General features: G+C 43.0%; 2 protein-coding genes and 1 pseudogene across 14 annotated transcripts in view; 1 reads left to right on the forward strand and 2 right to left on the reverse strand.

Moving 5' to 3' along the window:
• The window catches only part of LOC142571288 (parathyroid hormone/parathyroid hormone-related peptide receptor-like), a 1,032,566-nt gene that overhangs the window by 21,831 nt on the left and 985,135 nt on the right, over positions 1–25,600 (reverse strand). The window lies entirely within an intron of this gene.
• On the forward strand, positions 12,699–16,855 carry LOC142573309 (uncharacterized; annotated as a pseudogene).
• Positions 18,810–22,609, reverse strand: LOC142571287 (uncharacterized). Its single transcript, XM_075679526.1, has 2 exons — positions 22,122–22,609; positions 18,810–21,477 (listed from the first exon to the last, which is right to left on the reverse strand). Exons 1-2 carry the CDS (start codon positions 22,265–22,267, stop codon positions 21,225–21,227), a joined length of 399 nt encoding a protein of 132 aa, XP_075535641.1. The 5' UTR covers positions 22,268–22,609; the 3' UTR covers positions 18,810–21,224.

A 25,600-nucleotide genomic window follows, 5' to 3' on the forward strand; every position in this document is an offset into this window, starting at 1 on the left:
AGAGCCTCGTACGTTGAGCTTGAACGCTGTTTTCGACAAACAAACTGGGGGTAAGGGGGTGTGACAAGCATGTGACGCCCTCCTCGGGCATAATCTTTCGTTGCCTGCCAGGCTCGGTAGGCAACATTGGTCCCCGCATTGCAATAAGCACCGACGAGCACAGCTGCTCGGCGGTCAGTCATCGTTCGTCACCACCACGCTGCGGAGCGTCTGTCTAAAGAAGGGTTCCTCGAGCCCTCCCTTGTTCACGAAGCCGGGCGGATCGTGACGCGTATCTCTGTGCGTCTGCGTTTCTGTGAGCTTGTGCGAACGTGCATGCGTGTTCGTGACTAAGTTTGTGCTAACGTGTTAGTGTGTGTGTGTGGGTGTGTGTCTGTGTGAGCGAACCAGCGAGCATTTCGCCGCATCCACCTACTCTTGGGGATGAATGGGATGTAGAGTTTATTTAAACCCATATTTGAATCTACCACACAAGAACAAATGACATTCATTGCATTTATAGCATTATCTCTTTCTAAAAGCGATATGAATGCAAAAAAAAAGAAATGTGGTTACGTTCCACTCTATGAAGAAGTGTGACGAGCGAGCTGTGTATGTGGGCCCGCTAATTTCTTTATTGTTTATTCAAGAATTACCCCGCATTGCTCGAAGGCGTTTAGCATGGGGGGTTACTGGAGGGAAAAAAACAAATCTTCATTGGTACACCAACCACACTTGCTCTTCACACAGCTCATTCCACTCCACAATAGTTTTGTCAAAAAAGGAATCCGCAAACAAGTACGTCCTAGCACGGTACTCGCGGATTTTAAGTGAATGGTCATTACGCCTAGAAATATAATGTGGTTCTTTAAAGTAGCTTTTACTGCTAATACCAGTCTTATTATTAAATATGAGGTACAAAAACTTCAGTCTCAACTTTTTCCGCCGAGAGGAAAGCAGTTCCCAATTCAATTCAAGTTTCATTTCAGTACAACTTTCTCTCCGCCCATACCGCCCCAGGACGAACCTAGCAGCTCGGTTTTGAATGCTTTCCAGTTTATCATTCAATTTTTTTTGCGAGGGGTCCCAGACGGCGGCACAGACTTATTCCGAAATTGGTCTCACACATGTTAAGTAAGCAGTTTTCTTTAGGTTCGGCTGTGAACATTTCAAGTTCCTCTGAATAAAATTGAGTGCCGTACCAGCTTTTGCAATGACGTCATCCACATGAGCAGACCATGAGCAGTCGGATGATAGCGTCACACCTAGATACTTGTATATAGGTTCGTTTTTTATCAGGGTATTATTTATCTGGTAAAGACTTACACTTCGTTTCTTGACATAAAAATTGTTACAGCGCAATCACATGTAACCACAAAGTATGAAGGACGGGACACAAGCGCAAAGCATAAAGGACACAAGTCCTTCATACTCTGTGGTTGCAATTGATTGCGCTGTAACAATATTTATGTCGAGTATGCACCAACTCGCCCAGAAAGAAGTTTTAATGGACTCCGTTTCTTCTTTCTTGTAAAACATCCATGAATACACTTTTTTTAAATTCAAATTCATCTTCCACGTGGAACACCAAGTATTAATACATTCTAAGACAAATTGTAACATGGCGGCATCTTGTTCACTCTTAATTTTCCTATAAACAACACAATCGTCGGCATACAACCGTATACATGAAGAAATACTAACAGAAATATCATTTACATAAAGTAAAAACAAAAGTGGCCCTAAGACTGAGCCCTGTGGGAGTCCTGACGTCACACCAGCGTATGCCGAGCTTCTGCCGTTCAAAACAACACATTGTCGGCGCTGAGACAGATAATTTTCAATCCAAGCGAGTACGCTTGAGTGAATATTTAACATCTTAAGTCTAACAAGAAGTGGATGTGACACTGTATCGAATGCCTTGCGAAAGTCTAAAAAGACACAATCTGTTTGACCTCCCTCGTGAACATCGAATGCCAATTCATGATAAAATTCAATTAATTGTGTTGTGCAAGATATAACTTTCCGAAACACGCATTGTTCGTTAATTAGTATATTATTATTTCTTATATGACGCATTATATCGGTATATATAATATGCTCAATGATTTTGCGCGAGATGGATGTTAGGGAGATAGGCCTGCAATTCGCGAAATCTATTTTCGAACCCCCTTTATGAATAGGTACAATTTGAGCGGTTTTCCAACCATTAGGTAAGAGTCCTGTGGATAGCGATTTCACACAGATTAAATAAAGGTACATCGAGATAGGTGTAGCACACCGCTTTAGTATACGTGGAGATATACCATCCGGACCGTTTGCTTTGGTTTCATCTAAGACCTTTAGGAGTGCCTCGCTCTAACGCTTAATTCAACTTGTTCCATTAAAGGACGTGTGCTTGCATGTGGTGTAGAACTATGATTGCATTTAGGTAGGAAGACAGATTGAAAATATGTATTCAAACTCGTTGCCTTTTCAGTATCGTCTGTAATTATTTGTTAATTACAAACAATTTCACTTATTCCTAAAAAATCTTATCCGCATCCTTTTAAAAACCTCCAAAAATGTTTAGGATTAGTATTCATTCTGTCGTTGAGTGTCTGAAAGTACTCTTCCTTCGTATTTTTTTATAGCAAACTTACACTCCTGTGTTGCTTCAGATATCTTATTCATGTGATTCACACTTTTAGCTTTTCTGTATCTATTAAATGCTCTTTCTTTTTTAATTATTCTGAGAATATGCAAATTCACCCAGGGTTTCTTACGTTTTTTGAGTCTGGTGGAATCTATGCTTGGAACATACTTGTCCGTAAGCTCAAGCAGTTTATTTGACTGCTCCTCCGTCGTGAGTCGGCCCCGAATTCCACTCTCTTCGGTATCGGCCCACGAATGGGGAGTTCTTCACGCCTGCATCACCTCCGCCACGGATCGGCCTGGTATTGCAATATCTTCGGGATCAGCCCACCTATCGGGAGTGCATAACGCCTGGGTCACCTCCTCCGCGAGTCCTCAAGGTATTGCACTATCTTCGGAATCGGCCCACGTCTGGGGAGTGCCTAATGCCTGTGCCACCTCCGCCGTGGATCAGCCCGGTATTGCAAGATGTTCGGGATCGGCCCACGTATGGGCAGTGCTTAACGCCTGCGTCACCTCCGCCGAGGGTCAGCCCGAAATTGCAATATCTTCGGGATCGGCCCATGTATAGGCAGTTCTTGACGCCTGCGTCACCTCCACCGCAGGTCGGTCTGGCATTGCACTATTTTGGGATTTTGTTCGGCATCCGGACACGGTAATGGGGAAAGTAGCCCAAGAGGAAGCTTTAGCTGGGGCGCTCCTATCTAAATACATGTGAAAGGAGAATTCGTTTTTCTCGGCAACCACTGCACCAAATTTCACGAGGTTTATTGCATTTAAAAGAAAAACCTAACATATAGTGCCTGTTTGTTTCGAATATTCGATTGAGGTCGTTAAGTTGTTATTAAAAATTTACAAAAATCAAAAATTTTCGAAAGACGAAACTATCAAGTTTACAACTCTGTAACTAAGCAACAAAAATGATAATGCAATTCTGTGAACAGCATCTAATAGTACAACTAAAGCCGACAAAATTGATATGTTACGCATGAATCTCTAAATATTCAGTAGTATGGAAATAGAAGTTTTGCAGTGCCCTTGTACACAACGTAACCACATCACGTAAGACATAAAATCACATACCGCATTTGTCCGCTTTTAATGTTCTAATGGATGCTGTTTAAAGAACTGCGATATCTGTTCTTGATGCAGAGCTGTGAAGTTGTAAACTTCGTGCTTCCATTTTTTCAAGCTTTCCAGTTCTAAAAATCTTTTTAACAAAATACAGGACCTAAAACGAAATTCCGCTTCCAACAGTCACTGCAATTTAACTTTCCCTCTCAAATGCAATAAATTTCATCAAAGTCGACCCAGGCGTTATCCCAGAAAAAGGTTTTTGCGTTTTACATGTATATGAATAGGAGGCGTCAGAGTTGGTCCCCAGCTAAAGCTTCTTCTTAAGATGACGCTTTAGCGCGGGTGCTATCTAAATACATGTAAAACAAAAATTCTATTTTTCTCGGCAACCACTGCACCAAATTTGAGGACGTTTGTCGCATTTAAAAGAAAAACTTATTGTCTAGTAGCTGTTGGTATCGAATGTTTTATTTACGTCATCATTGGTTTATTAAAACTGGCAAAATTCGCATATTTTCAGAAAAGGGTCATGCTACGCAAAACGTGAATAATAATAAAAGTGAAAATAATAAAAGTAATAATAATAAAAGAATAAAAGTGAATAATATTGATTTTCTTGAAAAAATTGGGCTAGATGACTACTGTGTGACTAAGTGTTCAGCAATGTATTTTAGTCGAAAAATTTTTTTGAGAACGTGAACGCTCTTTGAAATTTCCGCAAAGAAGCAAAAGTTGGTTTTTATTTAAGAGCATTTTATTGTCAGCCTTCTTTCATATGACGAATATGAAAGAAGAAAGAATATGAATATGAATTTTCCGTGTTTATTTCGATCAGGAAAAAAAGCAATAGAAGTTGCGTCTTCAGAAATTTTTTACATAAACCTTGTTATTTTTCAACTACAATAATTTCTTCCCGTTTTGCCTGTTGCTATAGTGCATTATAGTGCATGCTAAAGTAATTTGAAATTATTAAAAATATGCCTTTATAAAAGTTCCTCTAATGTTGGCAAGAACGAATTTCTTGCGATTTTCAGGTAGAGTTTAACCGTTAAAGACCTCGAGATAAATATATCTCAGATAGCTCAATATACGCACCGACCTCTTAGCTCGTGAGTATTACACTTTCGTCCTAGTAAATTTTGTCCGAAGTGAGAAAAATATTTTTGAAGTCAACAACCAATTGACCTTTTGCAAGGTAGTTGTGCGCATGAGCGAAAAGACAGCTCGCTAAGCGCACCCTCTACTTGGATGGAAAATAAACTTCTTCCCGCGTGCAGGGCAGGCTTGAATGCTAAGAGGCGACTGATGTGGCTGCGCTTTCAGCGATGGCAACTCATTGTTCTGCATACGGCTGCACGAAATATTTTTATGAAAGGAATAAGCTTAGTTTATTTAGGTTTCCGAGAAAGAATCAGGTCGTGAGGCGAGCAGCGTGGATTGCGACTATCAGACGCCTGAATCCCGTCGGCATGGGAGCCGAAAGAACACTCACGCATTTATGTCTGACTTTTTTTGAAATTTAGACAATCTACAATTGTCCAGGTCAACAAGGCTAAAGTTGACACACGTGACCACCTGACTAGGCCCTAGACACCCTAAATTTACGCAGGCACAGTTTCGACATGGTGAGTTACGAAGCACAAACAAATTTTTACAGGAAGACTACAACAATTCACGTACAGCAATGTACATACACTGCACAGTCACTGTACGCCAGCCTGGTCACGCCCACTGCAGAGCAAAGGCCTCTCCCATACTTCTCCAACTACCCCGGTGATGTACTAATTGTGACCATGTTGTCCCTGCAAACTTCATAATCTCATCCCCCCACCTAACTTTCTGCCGTCCTCTCCTACGCTTCCCTTCCCTTGGAATCCAGTCCGTAACCGATGGTCATTAAGGGTTACGGACTGGATTCCAAGGGAAAGAAAGCGTAGCAAGGGAAGTTAGGTGGGCGGATGAGATTAAGAAGTTTGCAGGGACAACATGGCCACAGTTAGTACATGACCGGGGTAGTTGGAGAAGTATGGGAGAGGTCTTTGGCCTTCCTGTGGGTGTAACTAGGCTGATGATCGTGATGTAAATTCAAATCAATCTAATTAAAAATGTGTAAAAACTGCAAATATGTTCACTTGACAAAAAAAAAACAAAGCACGGAATCCTAACTGGATCTCCTATACAATAAAAAAATGTTCACATGGCAAAATGTTCACTTGACAAAAAAAAAACAAAGGGAAAAAATTCTAGCTGGTTTATACACGATTCAAGAAAATTCTCTTTGCTTGGTTTCGGAAAGCAGGCAAAGAGGAACAGGTTTCCATGATATCTATCAGAGCAGGATAAAGGTTTAACAGATTAGGAATTTGCCAACTTAATAGCTTTGTTCCGTAATTCATCCTACATTTAAGCTTGATGAAATTGGTTCTAAATTCGTAACAGGATTCATGTTTGGTATGCCTCAAAGAGAAGAGTTGTGAATCAATTTTGAAATCTGAAAATGTGAACTCTGATAATCGCAGTTTGTATAGTGATTCAATATCCAGGATGTGACTCTGCTTAAAATATACTGATGTTGATTCACGTTGTGGTAGATTTTCAATAAAGGGCACACTTTTTTCTTTAATCGATGCAGACTTTCCATGTTAGACCTATTGGTGCACCAAACAAGCAGGCAGTAATGTATCGCGAATGAACAGTATTAAAATACAGTTGACATCATATATAACGAGGCAACAGTTAGCGAAACCTATTAAGCATACCAATACAATGTGCAATATCGCGCTTAATATAGTGAACAGGACAAGACCAACAAAGGTTTTCATGAAACTGAACACTTAAAACATTAATTTGTGTTACCTTTTCTAGCGGTCGCGACTCGAATGCCACATCATTATTAATGTAGACAGGTCTGTTAACAGGGGTAAAAACAATGTACTTAGTTTTGTCAACATTGAGTGAGAGTTCATTTGTAACAAGCCAGTCAGATAGATTCTTAATCAATAAGTTTACACGCGGAATTAAGGAACCTAAATTGTCACCAGAAAAAAATACACTTGTGTCGTGAGCGTAAAGGATAATAGAAGGCACCCGCCGTGGTTGCTCAGTGGCTATGGTGTTGGGCTGCTGAGCACGAGGTCGCGGGATCGAATCTCGGCCACGGTGGCCGAGATTCGATGGGGGCGAAACGCGAAGCACACCCGTGTACTTAGATTTCTGTGCACGTTAAAGAACCTCAAGTGGTCGAAATTTCCGGAGTCCAGCACTGCGGCGTGCCTCATAATCAGAAAGTGGTTTTGGCACGTAATACCCCATCAGAAGAAGATAATAGAAGGGCTTTGTGGGATAGATGCCATGTGATTGATGTATAAAAGAAACAGGGTAGGTCCTAGGATTGACATCTCATCATCAGCTTGGTTACGCCCACTGCAGGGCAAAGGCCTCTCCCATACTTCTCCAACAACCCCCGTCAGGATTGACACCTGAGCTACCCCAAATTTTATTAGCTCAGAATTGGACGTGGCATTATTAATAACAACATACTGGTAACGACCGGAAAGTAGTTCTGCAATAATTTTAATGAAGTGCCTCATATTCCATAATACGGTAGTTTGCTGAGAAGTATATTATGTTTAATTGAATTAAACGCTTTGCTGAAGTCTAGAAAAACACCTAATGTGTGCAATTGGTTTTCTATTTTGTAAGTTTATCCTTAATAACGAGCAAGGCAGATTCAATTGATCCTCTGAAATACGTACTGGCTGGGATAAATTAACTGGTGTTTGTTAAGATAGGTCGTAATTCGTGTATTAATCACTTTATTGGGCGTTCTATTACTTAGCGTTCCTGCAAGAAAATCTCCAAATGCCAAAAAATGTCTGTTGAACTCGTTGGCAAGAGCTTTACCACTCAGAACCGTTCCTCCAATTGTCATTTGTGTAGGTACATTTTTTTCTGATTTCTGTAGAAAATCTTTGACTGTACGCCACATTTTTTGAGGATGAAAGTAGATATCTGAAAATTTATGAGCATAGTATTGAATTCTACAGTTTTTAATATCAGCACCTAATTGATTTCTAACTTTTTAGTACTCTTTCAGAACTGTCAAGTCTTTAGATTTTACAAACTTTGAGACAAGTCTATTTCGTGCCTTGATTCGCCTGAGCAGGTCACGTGTAATCCAAGGCTTCCTTCCTTTTCTGCACTTTGGCATTGTTAGAACTGGGAAAGCGCATTCATACAATTCCGTTATTTTGTGCAAGAATTTGTCGTATAAGATATTAGTATCTCCGTCACGCTACAATTGGCTCCAGTCGAGAGAAGATGATTTGATGAAAAAAAATCAATTTTGCGTTGGTTTATAATGCGCTAACTATTTGGTCGGTAAGTATGTTCGAATATTTGTTTATTTGACCTTTCCATAAAGCCTCAGGTTGACAGGTGATCACTGATGTCACTCAGGAGTACTCCTGCCATGGTACCACGAATATCGCTGTTTGTTAGGCATTGGTCAATAAGTGTTTCGCTGGAGCCTGTGGTGCGAGTAGGCGTTGCGATTATATTAGAAAAGCCGTCGGCCAACATCATATCAACAAATTCATTGACCGAACTTGACTGTTCTAGTAGGTTAATATTGTAAGGAGAGGTCGTGCAATACTATATCTAAAAAGTTGAACGCAGAAGGTGGCCGATAAATTACGCCAAAGATGAATGCTTGTCTCATTAAAAAGTGATTCATAGGAAGGGCTCAAAACTGCACTGTGGAAGTATTTCGTAACAAAAGCTGTTTTTCATGTACAAATCTCCACCACCCCCTTTTTTGGTTTTCCCAAACAGCGCTTCACACCTATAACCAGGAAAGCGAACAACATCATTCGAATCAGTATACCAGGTGTCAGTGAAAGCCAGCGCATCAAATTCATGGTTGAATGACAACAAAAAAAATGTCCATTTCTTTTCCTTTGTTTCTTAAAGCGCTTGCGTTCAGATGATAAAAGGAAAAGCATTCGGATTTTGAAACCTTCATACATCTAAAAGAGTTGGCATCGTGATAAGGACTGTTATCCATTTGAACTGTCTTTCACAGTAGATATACACTATCTTAATAGCACATCATATCATGTTATCAATGTCACTTTCATCGCGGATGCATCGAATCGCGTCGGCTCCTTCAGTTTCTCGTGCAAATATGTGACCATTTTTTTGCCACACAAACCGATATTTATTTTCCCTGCCTTTTCCACTTGCTAGCCAAAGAAGGCGTTTGCTGAAAGGTGTCAGGTTGTCCAAAAATTTCATGTTTTGTGCTTCATTCTCAAGGCGCGAGCGTTTGCGCATTCACTCTTCCTTAAGTAGGACGGATGAAAACCGAGCAAGAAGGATAGGCTTCTTTCCCTTTCGTGCAGGTAGCCTATGAAGTGCATCTACGTTACTGTTTTCAAGCTGCGGTAGCTGAAGTTTGGATGCAAGATCATTCATTTTCGCGAGCAGGTCTTCGCGTGCCTCCGCTGCGAGGCCATGTACTTCCATGTTTTGCCTGTGACTATACTGTTCCAGCTCATTTAGCTGCATTTGACTTCGTGCTTGTGGACGTGCCCGACTCTATGGTCTCGACCCTACTTTCCAAGACTGTAATGTCGGAGTTTTGCTTGTCTAACGTACTTAATATTGTATCATATTTATCAGAAAGGTGCTGCATCGATGTTTCAATGTGACTTACTGTTTTCAATAGTTGTATCAAATGGTCAACTTTAGTGACGAGGGGAAGCATGAGGGTTGTCTTTTCATCTAGCTTTTCAATCTCTTCTGAATGTTTGAGCCTTCTGTTGGTGTTACGACGTTGCCACATCTTTTCTTTCCAAGTTCACATGTTGCACAGTTCCAGCTAGATTTCAGTGAGTCACCCTTGGCACAGAAATTCGATGTTTTCACCCCCGAGCATTTCCCTAGATCATACGAGTACTTGCAACAAGTGCATGTTATATACATGCCATCTTCAGGCAGCGCACTATGACATGTCAATCTTTTCTTCCGTATCCGAGATTGCCAAGAAAGCTATAATAAGCACCTCACTGTGGCAGCAGTGGACACAATCTGATCCACAGTCCTTACAAGAGAGGCTAAAAGTACCACCAACCTGCGAATAAGTGTAGAGTCTTTAAGAACGCGTTCAGTCTGCCGTCCATTGCTGCCACTGCGTGAATGTCAGCAGAGCCGGTGGTGTCTGTCTTTTTGTAACCAGCGTGCGGTCACGTGGCCTGTTCGCAGTTATCGACGCGAAGATCGGCACGATGATTCTTCGGCTGTCAGCCACACGTTCAGGCGCAGCTCCGATGATACCCTAAGGCCTTCGTGATATTCCAGTGGCTTCCTGTGAACAAGTGCAGAATGATTTAAGAACACGTTCAGTCTGCTGTCCACTGCTGCCACTGCGGGAATACCAGCCGAGCCGGTGGTGTCCGTCTTTTTGTAACTAGCATGTAGTCACGTGTCCTGTCCGCAGTTATTGATGCGAAGATCGGCACGATGATTCTTCGGCTGTCAGCCAGGCGTGCAAGCGCAGCTCCGATGATACCCCCAGGCCTTCGTGATATCCCACTGGCTTCCTGTGAACAAGTGTAGAATTTTTTAAGGACACGTTCAGTCGGCCGTTCACTCCTGCCACTGCGTGAATGCCTTTCATCACAGGCAAGTTTCTTTCTTTCTTTTCATTTTATTCTCGTTTGCACCCTTTATCATAGATAAAAACATCTTTTTTCCATCCTAGGCCGGCCGTCTAACTTCGTGAAGCACCCTGATTACGTTCCGACGGTCTTCACCTACATGCGTACTCTTGGCGACGCTGCTGTGCGACGACACGGCCGCTGGTTGAAACGGCAGCAGATCGAGTGTAAGTGCGCTGTTCGCCTAGTTTGTTATTGTTGCACATGTACACAGAACTCGCGAGTTCGCGCCTAGTTTTCTGTGATGCTTTCCATGGGTGCGCACAGCAACAGCAGATGATTTGTGCGCGAGGCACGACGCTTACTCAAACTGAGTGACACGGCCAGTAATACCGCTATCACGCGGGCCCATTTAATTGCGATAAACTCCAATCCGTATCGGTTTTTTTGATCGCGATCAACAGTGGTCGCCGTCACGCGGTTTAATCTAATCCGGATTGAGTTTGACGCTAACGTCAGCCAAATCGCGATCTCAGCCGCATCCCAATGTGCAGATTACGTTGGTCTTGATCCTGATTAAAGCCTAACGGCGATTATATCTGACCGTGTAGGAGCAGCTAATACTGATCAAACCTAATCTGGATCGGTGTTAATCGCGATTAAAAGTGGCTGTGTGACAACGGTACGACACGAGCTTTTTTTTTTGGAAGTCATTCACGTCGTGTGAAGCTTTGGCATTCTTTGTGATGAGTTGATACCGCTCGAAAGTGTGGCTTCCCCGATCCTTCGCATGTTCATTACGCGAGTGTATTCGATGAAAGCGGCATCAAGCTCGAGTCGCTTAGCTCACCCGTCTGGTTTTATTCTTGTTTTCCCCCAAACGTGCCTTTGCAGAACTGCAGTTGTTGCGGGCACTGAGCGAGGAGTGAAACGACAGGAAAACGGCGATTCCGATCGAGCCCATGCGCCCCAGATTGGCCAAGGTAATATAGCTGCATGTTTTTTTAAGTGCGGTCAGTTTTACACTTCGGCCTGGTGATGATCACCAACTTTAACAATGCGACCCCAATATTATGGTCTCTTCTGAGGTTCTCAGTAGGAAAAAGAAAGTTCTTGTATTTAAGCATGACTCGCTGTTCGAAAGCTCTCCTTAAAACAGGCGGAATTACAACTAGGCAGGTGGCAATTAGCAATAACGCACTTTCGGAACAGTACGATGTTTAACTTTTTGCTTTTCTGGCACTTGCTTAAAATGTTGTCTTAATCTTCAAGAACGTCATGTTGCTCCCCACACATCCTGACACACGACATAAGGCCTGGGGACGACACAGAGATGCTGGAACCTGCAGACGGCGTAAATGGTACGTTCAAGGTATTACATGTACCATCTTAAGAGAACTAACAGCGACAAGGCTATCGAGCATCTCCTTTTCAATGTACACAGCTTTATGCCCAAAATTAGCCTCTTCAGAACGTGCTTGGCCAACTGGACAGCCGAACCTTTATAGAGACAAAGATTCTGGATGCTTAACTTCATCCATAATCAGCCCACAAAGCTACTTATCAAATCAAAGGGCCTGAAAAATAATGAGTGAAATAATGAGCGAGTGAAGGAACTTTTTCTCCTCTTCTTTTAACATCTCATTCCTTCTCCGCTGTGCAGGTACAAAACTGGACGTTGATATCGTTGACCTCCTAGCCTTTCCTCGTCTTTCTCTTTGTGTGTCAATAGAAGCTCCTCACCCAATGTGAAAAGGTGCTGTTCATCTGTCATTCCATGTGTGCTTCAGGTTTTGTAGTGTTTCTTCGTTTTTCTGTTATATTTGCCTTACAATGCCACAATAACAGCAGGTTTGCCTTGCACAGGAGGACAGCGCGTGGTATTATTGCATAAACGAGACACCACATAGTTAGTTTTGGCTGATAACATTGAACAGTTTGAGTTCATACTTATTAAACCAGCATTATATAAATGAAATACTAATGCTATTTTCAGACCGAGGAGCTACACTAGAGCAATGCCAATGTTGCAGAAGTAGTAAGGAGGCTCTGCTCAAGAACGAAGCGAAAGTTGGCCACCTGCAGAACGAGGTTTCAAGGCTGGAGAAAAATAACATGCAGCTTGAAAGGCGGCTGGATTTAGTACAGTCACACCTACTGACATTAAGCCTTATCAAAAACTCGCCAAAGGAGTGCATCTTCTATACAGGCTTTCCCAACTTTGAGGTATTTCAACTCATGCTAGGCTATTTGACACCTTGTGCAATCAGAATGTCATACTGGGGATGGGGAAAAAAGAACCTGAAACTCGAGGCAGGCCTGAAGAAACAGAGCTAGCTACAGTTTTTCATGACGCTCGTGAGGCTGAGAACTGGCATGTCTGGACGAGAATTGCCTCTTAACTTCACGCTGTCGGAGAGTCAAGTAAGCCGTAATTTCGCAACCTGGATAAACTTTCTGCAAAGAGAGATAAAAGAACTAACCAACTTTCCATCACAAGAAGCAATTAGGCAGCACCTTCAAAAATCCTGTCAGAACTTCAAGGACACACGACTTGTCTTGGACGCTACTGAAGTGAGAGTACAACAACAAGCATCACTGAGTGCACAGCGCCAAACATTATCGACATACAAATACTACAACACCTATAAGGCTCTCATTGGTTGTACTCCTGGTGGATACTTAGCCTAGGCATCTAGTCTTGGGGAAGGCTCCGTGTCTGATAAAACAATCATTCAATATAGCTCCCGGCTGGAGCATTTAGAACCAGGAGACGCAATCATGATGGACAAGAGTTTCACATTCCCTTATTTGTCTCCTGGCATCCCAGTTCACGAGGGTTGCAATGTGGGCTTGTTGGCAATGCATCTTCAAGGCGAGTACGGTAGCGCGATTAAAAGAGGGGACAAACGAAGACACGTAGGGAAACACACAGCACTAACTTCCAACAATTTTTATTATCGAAAACCAGGTCGTACTTATACACTCAGACAACATGAGTCAAAGCCACGTGAACATATTCACAATCGGAGCGATACATATTGTGATACGTTAAGCCATGCGCAAAAATTTCAGTTCTTTTTCGGAGAGAGCCAATGATGGTTTGCTGATACCTGAATCCCCTAGGGCATCAATCTGCTCGGCTTTTATTCTAAGTCTAGTGAGTTCGCACTTATTTCTACCGGTAATGATTGTTGATTCGAAGAGAGGCGAGCACTTATGTTGCTTACAATGAAGGGAGAGAAACCCATCTGATACAAGTTTGTCGACTTTATTTTTGTGTTTGCGCAGTCTATCATTAATGCATCTGCCCGACTGTCCGACGTAATACTTACCAAACTATAACGGCATACGATATATAATTGAAGTCTTACATTCTCTGAACTTCTTCCTGCGTTTAACTTGGCAGCTAGGGGCACTTTCTTTCTTTTCTGGTCTTGTTTTCCTGCACAGGCTGATTAGTTTGTTGGGTGCTGAAAAAACCACATCACTGTTACCTCGGCGGGCAATTTTCTTTAGGTTGCGCGACACCCAGTGGATATAAGGAATCACTGTTGGTCTTTTTTCTCTCGGTTACTATTTCCTTCGGTTCGTTCAGCAGTATCTGATTGCGGCACTTGCCTAAGTATTCCCTCTGCAACTATGTGTCTTCTTTTGTCCCATCTTTTAATCGCGCTACTGTACTCACCTTGAAGATGCATTACCAACAAGACCAGATTGCAACCCTCGTGAACTTTATTTCTAGTACATCGGGCTCTTTTATGCATGTGCTTCGAAAATCAGAAGAAACTGTTGCACTCATAGCCAAAGTGGTGTGCAAAGCCCGATCTCTGGGGTTTTGTATGCGCGAGAAGTTCCTGCCTGAAGACGTCAGAATCCTCTTCAGAGGATGCGCTCCTTGAGCAGGGCACGGGACGAGGATCCTGAAGATTATGCGTGCAGAATGGCTGCGGCAAGCGCGACTTCTGAGGGCCCACCTCGGCGCACAAGTGTGCTGCACCTACGAGCCTAGTGTGGCGAATAACCAAGTTCACAAGTACTCTGCTCTGACACAACAGGTCACGGGATACCTTTGGCAACATCAACTGGAGCAGCTCCGGGCAGAAGCTTTCAAGGAGCGGCACGTCCCATCGAAGCACACAAGTAACAAAGTCCACATTCCTGAAGGCTTTGCCCTGCCAGGAAAGGTGCGTCAAGTCTTAGAACGAGGTCCTAAGTTCACCATCGAAGCTAAGAGCATGAAACCGGAGCTACATTCTCTCGTGCGGCAGATCTCCAGGCGTGCACCAGAAGACGAAGGCGTGAGGAGGAACTCTGAAGGCGTGGACGTCCCGAACAAATGTAAGCTTCAAAGTTCCAAGTTACCAGTGAAACACGTTGTTACATACTTAGTTAAGAATGCACTGTTTGTCCTACCTGCTGACAAAGAAGGAGGCTTTGCATTATTTTCACATGGTAGCTACAACAAAAAAGCTAATGAAGCAATAGCAGCCGTGTTCAATGAACACAAGGAAATTTCACTGGCGAAAGTTAATAGCAGAGCTGTTGCGATGTGCCGGGACATGAACCTAGATAAAGTATTGAAATCAGTAGGAAAAAGCAAGAATGACAGTCTCGATGTATTTTTTAGCGCGAAAACTCACAAAGAAGGTGTCCCCTTCAAGGTAATAGTATCGGAGAAAGACACGTGGCAGAAATCTATTGCAGTCTATTTATTAGGCAAACTTGACCTACTCGAGATTAAAGATCCGTTCATCACGAAAAATTCCGAGGAAGTTTTAGCCTTTGTAGAGGACAACTGTAACGCAGGACTAAAGGCCTGCTCAGCAGATGTGAAGGATCTGTATTATTCTTTGCCGCAGACTGAATTGTTGTGTTCAATCATGTATAGATGAATTTGGGGCTGTAAGATTTAGTACGAAGGCGGGCACAACCGTTAAATATTTGTGAGAACTTTCAGACTTGTACATGAAGTCAACATTTGTGCAAAGAAATGACATTGCGTACCTTCAAAAACAAGAGTCTGTATAGGATCCTGCTTAGCGCCTGTTTTAAGCAACCTGTACTTAGCCAAGCTAGACAGAGACCTGTGCTCACGCATCAAAGATACAAAAGTTCTTAAAATATTTAGATTTGATTTTTTGGTGTTCGTCAATGTTAAGCTAGACAACTGTGACACAGAGTGTTCAGTTATTGGTAATATTATACGCGAGTGCCTTTGTCCACTAGAAGTTACGTTCGAAGTGCCTATAGAACAAAAGATCAAATTTCTGGACGTTAAATTTACCTTCGGTGATGATCTAACTTGCTGGTGTTAGTTCGAGGATAAATAAACCGTTGTTGTCATATCATTCAGCCCATTCCACACTGGTAAAAAGAGGAATTGCGAAAATGTGTTTTGCTAACGCACTTACTAAATCATGTCATCATTGCACTGACGAAGCATTCGCACAACAAGCCATGCGGCTACATGAAGCAGGTTATCCCAATCATGTACTGGCATCAGTTGCAGAGGGAATACTTAGGCAAGTGCAGCAATCAGGGACTGCTGAACGAACGGAAGGAAATAGTAACCGAGAGAAAGAAAGACCAACAGAGATACCTTATATCCACCGGTTGTCGCACAACCTAAAGAAAATTGCCCGCCGAGGTAACACTGATGTGGTTTTTTCAGCACCCAACAAACTAATCAGCCTGTGCAGGAAAACAACACCAGAAAAGAAGGTGCCCCTAGCTGCCAAGTTAAACACAGGAAGAAGTTCAGTGAATGTAAGACTTCAATTATATATCGTATACCATTATCGTGTGGGAAGTATTACGGTGGACGATCGGGCAGATGCAATAATGGTGGACTGCACAAACACAAAAATAAGGTCGACAAACTTGTATCAGATGGGTTTCTCTCCCTTCATTGTAAGCAATATAAGTGCTCCCCTCTCTTCGAATCAGCAATCATTACCGGTAGAAGTGCGAACTCACTAGACTTATAATAAAAGCCGAGCAGATTGATGCCCTAGGGAATTCATGTATCAAAAACTGTATAAAAGAACTGAAATTTTTGCGCATGGCTTAACATATCACAAAATGAATCGCTCTGATTGTTAATCTGTTAACGTGGCTGTGACTCATGTTGTCTGAGTGTATAAGTACGACCTGGTTTTCGATAATAAACATTGTTGGAAGTTAGCGCTGTGTGTGTCCCTATGTGTCTTCTTTTGTCCCGTCTTTTAAACGCGCTATCGTACTCGCTTTGAAGAGGCATCCCAGTGCATCGTCCCCCATTTCGTGAACCTCATGAGCGACAAATGCCAGCTCAAAGTGTTGAAGAAAGTCATCGCATTGCTTGTGCACGTTTTCATGCGGAACGAGTGATAGCAAGGGTTATAAGCTTCCACTTACTGGATAGGCCATTTCCTATTACTATGATAGATATAGCAGAGCATGTTTTTCAAGTCTGTTGTTATTTGAGTAATTTGAGAAATGTGCTCATAAAAGACCTTGACTGATAGTCAAAGACCGAACAAATATGTCTATGATGTTGAATAAGCCTGTGTATACTTTTAGGAATAGAGACTTTCTAGATTTACACCACTTTTAAATACTTGAAGAAATGAGTATCATGTGTTGAATGAGCCTGTTCATTGGCTTTTTTGAATAGGGCTACTTCTTGAATGGCATCCAGTGTCAAATGTATCATAATGTCAATAAAACTGTTCACTGATGCTGTAAAATGCGCTTTCGAAGCTTTCATACACTGAAATGTTTTGGCCCGGGCGCTGTCTCAAGTGTTATCGTGCATGTTCACTGTTGTCTCTCAAATTCAATATATTAAATGTTTGCTACTATCAATCATTTTAAGGCTTCCTGCTTTATTTTTTTCGTACTTTGTTTAACAAAAGCGCCCTATTAGAAAGAGCTCAGCTGTTCAGAAACAGAAAAGATAAATAGAATTCATTAAGTTCGAGTTGAAATTATGGTTGCCATTGTGTTTAAGGCCAGCAGTACTGACTGTTGTTACCTTGCTTTTTGTACTTGGCGTTAAAAAGAAAATACCCAGTTGTCATGCAGCAGCAGCAGCCTTACATTTTATTTAAGCTTCCGAAGCTTTACAACGAACTCATTTGCAGGCTCACACACATAAAACCTGCTTGAAGCTTCTTAAATGACACATACTGACAATTTAGGTAGAACTTTCCAAGCCGCTGAACACGTTTAACAGCAGCTCAGGTACAAGGTACAGCAGCTCAGGCTCTGCTTCTAATATGGGACAGCGCGGAGGCGTCGTTGTTGCCCAGAAGTGGCCAACAAAATAAATCCGTTGCACATGGATGTTGTCTGATTGACATGGCTCCTCACTCTCTGTGCATATGACAAAGTCGCAGCATGTGTGCCCAGTAACGGCCACCGGGCCCTGTACTTGGTAGTAGCAAGCATAGTCCTTTTTTACGACTACTTCATCACCTTCTAACTTGCAGCAGCAGTTTCTGTCTGCACATGCTTCATCAGCAGTGAGCCCTCTCTTATATAGGGGGCACTTGAATTCAAGCAGGCCTTGCTTACCATTGATGGTCACAACTCTATCTGGCGAGGCTACTAGCGATGGCATGTCTTTGTGTATATGCAGGCCAGTTTATTCGACCGTAACAACATTGTCTGCGCACAACTTTAGCAACTCGTAAAGTGCAAGAGCATCTTTTTCATGTGCTCGGCCATATGCAGTCGCCTCAGGTTTTGCCTTTGACATGGGTACAGAATGATTTTCAACAACTACTCAGGGTTTGTACATCTGCATGTTCGCTTAAATACTGATGCTGTAATTAGGCCAGTGCGTTCTTGATACAGTGTTTGTTTTCGGCCTGACCGACTGTCGCCTCACAAACTTTCACTATCTCGTTCTCACTGAGAGGTATGAGTGACTTTAAGTTGGTACTTATTTCTTCAGTGGCTATATCGCTCCAGAGGTTAACACTGTCACCAATTACTCTTTTTCTTCAATGTCATTTGGGACCACCTCAACTGACGGAGCTATGTAATGCAGTGCCTGCAGTGTTGGGCAGGCACTGGCAAGTTTTTTTGAAAGACAGTATATCTTCAGTTGGCGTTGTCTTCCGCTTTGAAGGGCTGTAGTTCCATTTTACTTTGGACCGTGAAGGCTTATTGGTTACATGCTTTCGGAAAGAAATGTCCTCCAATGACAGTTGCGGGCGGTCTTTTTTACTGTAATGGAAACAAAGTGCAGTAAGACTCGTACGGCGTCAGTGGAGTGATTTCGACAGGCATTTTTTATAAGGGCGCACAATCCAGAATATCACCGCATTCAATGCATTCAAGACCTTGAATTAGCAGAAGTGCACGTTGTTGGGCGAGTCGGTCGTACATACTTAAAGAAGGGAGTTGCGCTAAAAAAGACACGGACGTGTCTTTTCGGTCCATGTACTACTTAGGTCCATGGTCCATGTACTACTTAGGTCCATGTACTTACTCGTCCGTGTCTTTTTTAGCGCAATTCCCTTCTTTAAACTTGAATAAGCAATGCGCATTAACATTACACAATGGCAGTAAAGATGCAGGAAATGAAATGTTCATTTATGCTATCTTAAACCTTCTTCACGAACTGCACTCCAGCTCCCCTTAGGAAATAGGGCGCCGCAGGTAGCATTATTGTTGCCCAAGCATATGCCAGCTATTCACTCTGTCCATGTCACAGTCACAAGATGTGTTACAGTGATGCAACCCTGAACTTCATAATAAGCATTATCTTTGCATAACCTTACAGTTTGCAGGAACTTCTGTAGGTGCACATTGAGCACGCTTGGCTCACAATTAAAAGTTACCGTCCTGTCTTGTAAGGTGACCATCCATGGGATGTATTTGTATACATGTAGGCGAGGTTCATGAACTTCATTATACCAAGCGCAGTTCTGCAGCACCTCATACATGACAATAATATGTTTTTCCTGTGCTAAGCCATGGTGAAATCATAGCAACACAACTTTCTACCTCGTTTATTGCATGGAAGCTCAAGCAAGGATAGCGGTGTATTTTGACCACAAGCACGTTTGTGGTCCAGCGTATCTGCTCCAACCCTTACGATAGAATATGCCCTTTCAGCTATTTTTGCTTCTTTTGCACGAGAGGTATTCTGGAGTTGTACGTATTTACACTGATGGTTCCACAAACCTCCAGTGTTCGTACAGTGCTGTGGTTGTCCCAGCAAGAGTTATTACCATGAGCTTTAGGACTGACCACCCAACGACATCAACAACTGCGGAACTAGCTGCGCTGCAAGCTTCACTTTGTTTAGTCAATCACGAACCACCTCGACAATGGCCAGTCTTCAGTAACTCAAAGGCAGCCCTTCAATCTGTCCTGTCAGCTGTGCTTTACGGAGCATACGAACAGCTCGTATTTGATATTAGATGCCTACTCCATACATCACATAAGAAAGGAAACCATGTGACGTTTCAGCGGCTGCCAAGTCACTACGACGTAATAGGGAAAGAAGACGCCGATTATGCCGCTCGGGCAGCTCTTGAAGACACCCACACAGAGGCCACACCACTTTCATGGTCCGATGCAGCCAGGAGACTTCGAGTGATTGCACACGAGGTCACGCTATCTTATGGTGCACATCAAGCAACCAGACCAAACGTAGCAATCGTGAATAACACCTGCCCTGTATGCCAACTGGACTCTCCCGAGGAGAGCCCACTCTGCTCTATCGCATATCGCTAGGGGTGGAATTTATGAAATCTGATTCATTTCTCATTGGAATAGCCGACAATGCTCCTTGCAATGCCTGTCTTTGTGAGGAGACGCTGGAACACATCGTATGCGACTGTCGTGAATATAATGTTCAGAGACGGTCCCTGACGTCTGTTCTAGCGCCTTGACAATAGATCAGTGTCAGTTGAAACGATTCTCAGATGTCGTCGACAGAAGACATCGCAGCTGAAGGCGACAAAGGGACTACTTAGGTTTTTACCGGCTTGGACAAGTGGCTATCACAGGTATGTCACGTACCAAGCAAGAGTGATGGACTGTGACTGACGATGTATGTGCTGTGATATGTGCTCTCTTTCTCTCACTTCTCCCCATCTTTTAGTCTACCCCATCACGCTCCCATGTGTAGGGTAGCAAACCGCTTGTGCCAAACTAGTTAACCTCCCTGCTCTTCCTTCACTCTTTCCTTCCTTCCCTGAGCGTCCGCACATTTGAAATGTTAACCTGCATGCAGTGTGGACACATACTATTGAACGTAATAAATTTTCATTCAAAATGAAACATACATTTGATTGTCATTATGTTAATTAATCTGCAGAAAACTTAAGTAATGTTTAACAGTCTCGGAAGAGAACAGCAGTTTACGATAGGTAGCGAGGCACTGAAAGTGGTAAGGGAATACATCTACTTATGGCAGGTAGTAAGCGCGGATCCGGATCATGAGACTGAAATAATCAGAAGAATAAGAATGGGCTGGGGCGAGTTTGGCAAGCATTCTCAGATCATGTACAGCACGTTACCATTATCCCTCTAGAGAGAAGTGTATAACCGCTGTGTCTTACCAGTACTCATCTACGGGGCAGAAACCTGGAGGTTTACGAAAATGGTTCTACTTAAATGGCAGACGACGCAACAAGCTATGGAAAGAAGAATGATGGGTGTAACGTTAACGGATAAGACAAGAGCAGATTGGGTGAGGGTACAAACGCGAGTTAATGACATCTTAGTTGAAATCAAGAAAAAGAAATAGGGCATGAGCAGGACATGTAATGAGGAGGGAAGATAACCGATGGTCATTAAGGGTTACGGACTGGATTCCAAAGGAAGGGAAGCATAGCAGGGGGCGGCAGAAAGTTAGTTGGGTTGATGAGATTAAGAAGCTTGCAGGGAAGACAGGGCCAGAATTAGTACATGACCGGGGTAGTTGGAGAAGTATGGGAGAGGCCTTTGCCTTGCAGTGGGCATAACCAGGCTGATAATGATGAAGATGATGTTTTCACGTTCTCCTGGAACAATCCACTTGCATGGCAAGTCTGTGCATGAAGCTTGCTCGCCTGGTCCCTCTGGTCCTGCTTCCAGAACAGCAAACAGCAGTCCTGCCACATGCTGGCATGTTTCGCTCAGTCTGCAAGACATGTTTTGCAAAAAATAGATATAAAGGAAAGATCGCATAGAATCCTAGGCATCGGAAAAGCTCGCGACACTGGAACGAAGGGCCAGTGACCTGCTGTGTTACCATATCATGCAGCTGACGAAAGCAAGCTCTCCCTATGCGCATACACTGTGCAGAGCAAGAGACATAACTTTCCTGCTTACACACTGAATCCGTCTTCCGTATGGGCGCCCATTGGTACTTTGGATAGCGACTGTGCCCAGTCTTGATAACAGTTCCCGATTGCAATAGAAAATTACTGTTGCCGCACAGCTCAACATCCTGATTGCTGGTCACTAAGCTACATCCTTACCGGACAGGATAAAGGTATCGACCGCGACAAGTGCCTGTGTGGCAAAATAACTAGGCCGACAATGCTGCACTTTCAGAAACTTCAACGACGTCATGCCACAAAACGTGACGCTAGCGTATGCGTCGCATGCGCAGTGACCGCGGCCCACAAATGCGGGGGGCCGCGCACGCCGCCGCGATAAATCCGTCCCACTGCTCGAGACGCACTTGTGTGCGGCTCCTGTCGCAAATTTTTTATACAAAACTAACAGAGGTGGTAGTTATAAGCTGCCAGCGCACGCATATACAAAAAAATGCATGCTCACCCAGCAACGCATTCACAGTGAGCTCCGACCGTGCTTCCTGTGACTCGTTCAAACCACGCCGAAACAATGTAGACGTCGCTCTTCATAGATGGTGAGCATGGCGCTCGAACCAGCCCAAAGCGCGAATCACCTGTTTCCAAGTTCATCACCGCATTGCGAATGTAGCCTTCTTCCTTCAAGGCCTAGCACCGATGCACCTGGCATCGGTGCTAGCAAACGTTGAGCCTGCTGGAATGCAGGTATCGCCAAACGTCGTCGGTTGTCACTTAGCACTGCGAAAAATCGCCTGTCGCTCCAATCTCCGAAAAGGAGAACAGGATTGTATCTTCCTCGATCATCGGCAAAGGCGTGCAACAAGAAGCACCACTTCAAATTCATCAGAAAAAAAGACAAAAAAGTCGACAGCGAGCAATGGCTTCCGCAAGGCAGCACGGCAGCTCAGGCACTGTTTTCCATCCAAAAAAGTTTAGGCCGCTGCTCGGTAGAGGGCGCGCAATATTTTGCAAAAGGTCAATTTCAAAAGTACGCACACCTAATATGTGGCGCAGCTCTCCTCGTCGTCTGCGCATCGTCATCTGCGCATCGTCGTCTGCTCTTTTGTCATCTGTAGGCCAGCAGACGGTGGCTAGTATACAGGGTGATAATTTTTCACTTTTATGATATTTTTAAAAATCGCATCAAATGCATTCCATAAAACCAATGAATAAAAATACTGCGGATACCATAATTCTAGTCTTTGAGCTGTATTTTTCAGACAGGCGGACGTTGTGCATCAAAAATCGAAACACATATTCAACGAATTGTCTAACATTCACAAACTTCCAGTCAATTATTGTACGGCACAAATTCAAATTTATGAATTGTAGCCGGTGAAATTGTCAGACGTATTCAGTTAGCATGAATTTCGAGAATTACACCCCATTTCGAGATATTGATTCCCAAAGTATGGGACGAAATACAGTTAATTTCGTGCTTGAATGCATAAAAGAGCGTTTTAGAAAAGTAAGCGGACCATCAGTGAATGTTTAGGCGTGTTTGATGGTGCATATCTCGAGACTGGTGGCATTCTCGGAATTCGTTCAAGGTGGATACGGCTGACAATCTCACTAGCTAGAATTCATAAATTTCAATGTGAGCGGTACAATAATTAATTCGGAAGTTAATTAGTGAATGTTTGTCTATTCGTTTATATGTGTTTCGATATTTAGTGGAAGTGATGTCCGCTTCTCTCGACAATTCAACTCAAGCACTAGAATTATGGTATCCGCAACAAGCGATCTTTAAATATGCCATCAAACTGAAAAATAGTCACCCCGTATACTAGCCGTCGTCTGCAAGCGGCAGATGACGAGGAGAACAGCAGGTGACAATGAGCAGACGACGGGAGCGGCGGCAGGGACACAGTGCATGCTGGTGATATTGGTTGTTGACTTCAAACATTGTTTTCTCGCTTCAGAGAAAATTTACTCGAAGGAAAATTCCTAAATCACAAGCTAAGAGGTCGTCGCATATATTGAGCTATCTGACATATTTTTATCGCGAGGTCTTAATGCTTAAAGTAAGCTTGAATATCACAAGAAATTCACTTCTTGCCAACTTTGGAGGTATACTTCTAAAAAAATTATTATTAATTTCAAATTATTTTTAGCAGACACTGCAGTAACAGGCAAAAAGGGAGAAAAATCATGGTAGCTCAAAAAATAACGCAGTTTGTGCAAAAAAATGCCTTAAACGGCACTTTTATTGTTTTTTACTGAGCCAAATAAACATGGAAAATTCTAAAATGCATTCAATTATAATGTCATATGAAAGTAGGATGCCAATACAATGCTGTTAAATGAAATTCGTTATTGAACCTTGTTTCAAACCTGAATAAAAGAAACCTACTCCCAACCAGCTTTTGCTTCCTTGCGGACATTTAAAAGAGCACTCATGTGATCAAAACATTTTTTGCAACAAATATATTTGGGGAAACTTATTTACACAATATCCGTCATCTAGCACATTTTTAAAAAGAAAATTAAAGATGGTCACTTTTGGGTCGGTACCTTTCGCGTGGAATGAACCAAAACAAAACCATCAAGTTTACAACTCTGTCTTTCGGCAATGAAAAATGATCACAATTCTGTGCATACCATCTAACAGTATATCTAAGGTGAACAAAATTGATATATCACACATGAGCCTAAAAAAATTTTGTAATATGAAATACAGCTTTGGCAGAGCCCTTGTACACAACGTAACAAGTTCACGTAAGATATAAATTGAAAAATCTAATTTGTTTGCTTTGAATGATCTAATGGATGCCGTTGACAGAACCGCGATATCACTTCTTGATGTAGAGGTATTAGTTTGTAAACTTCGTGCTCCTACATTTTCGCACCTATGAATTTTTGAAAATTCCTTTAACAAAATTCGGCACCTAAATAGAGATTCCGCTTCCAACAATCACTAGAATTTGCCTGTCTCTCTCAAGTCGAACAAATTTCTTTAAAATCGGCCCAGACCCGCCGTGGTTGCTCAGTGGCTAAGGTGTTGGGCTGCTGAGCACGAGGTCGCGGGATCGAATCCCGGCCACGGCGGCCGCATTTCGATGGGGGCGAAACGCGAAAACACCCGTGTACTTAGATTTATGTGCCCGTTAAAGAACCCCAGGTGGTCGAAATTTCCGAAGCCCACAACTGCGGCGTGCCTCAAAATCAGAAAGTCGTTTTGGCACGTAAAACCCCATAATTTAATTATTATCGGTCCAGGGGTTATCTCAGGAAAGCGTTTCTACGTTTTACATCTATTTGAATAGGCCGCTTCGGAGTTAGACCGAATCTAAAGCTTCCTCTTGACACCTTCGCTGTAAAAGAAAACAATAAAAGAAAAATAACCGCCTCAGCCGTCAATATCGCCGCCCCAGATTTCGTCAGGATGGCACTGTCATCATCGACACGGCTCCGTAAGCAGCTACCAAGCTGTTCACTTTCGTTATCTTCCTTCCCTCGGCGGCAGCGCATTGCCTTGATGCCAGCGACGCGCTATATCTGTACCATAATTGCGTTATGCATCGCTTCTGCAACCAAGCAAGCTTTCGCGGGCGCACGTTCACTGCTGCACTGAATCTAAAGCTCTAAACTGCTTGCCTTCGAGAAAACAGCCTGAAAAAAATCGAAAGCAGACTGGCCACAAGAAACATGTTCACGGGGCCATACTATTGACGACAGCATCACAAAAGACTAGGCGCGGTCAGGTCGACTTTACAGATTTGTATGGATTCAGTGATGGGCTAGTTGTCTCATTATAACAGAAAAATCGGCGCTTCAAGTTGTTAGCGCATTGTTTATGTGGATCCTCCTTTGTGTCCCGTTTCCAAGCGCTGTTCGTTCTGTGACTTTACAGATGTTCTTTTTCTGCGTCAGTTACGCTTTCCAAGAGCATTTACTTGTAAAGTGTTGCTGGCATGGCTCTTACAGAAGCATGTTCAATCAAAA

Source organism: Dermacentor variabilis, chromosome 2 (genome assembly GCF_050947875.1).
Source record: "Dermacentor variabilis isolate Ectoservices chromosome 2, ASM5094787v1, whole genome shotgun sequence".
Lineage (NCBI taxonomy): Eukaryota > Metazoa > Arthropoda > Arachnida > Ixodida > Ixodidae > Dermacentor > Dermacentor variabilis.

Coding starts and splice junctions, on each gene's coding strand:
- LOC142571287 (XM_075679526.1), bottom strand. CDS start 22,267: ATGAACTTGGAAACAGGTGATTCGCGCTTTGGGCTGGTTCGAGCGCCA. Junction 21,478..22,121: donor CACTGTGAATGCGTTGCTGG/GTGAGCATGCAT, acceptor CATGTCTTGCAG/ACTGAGCGAAACATGCCAGC.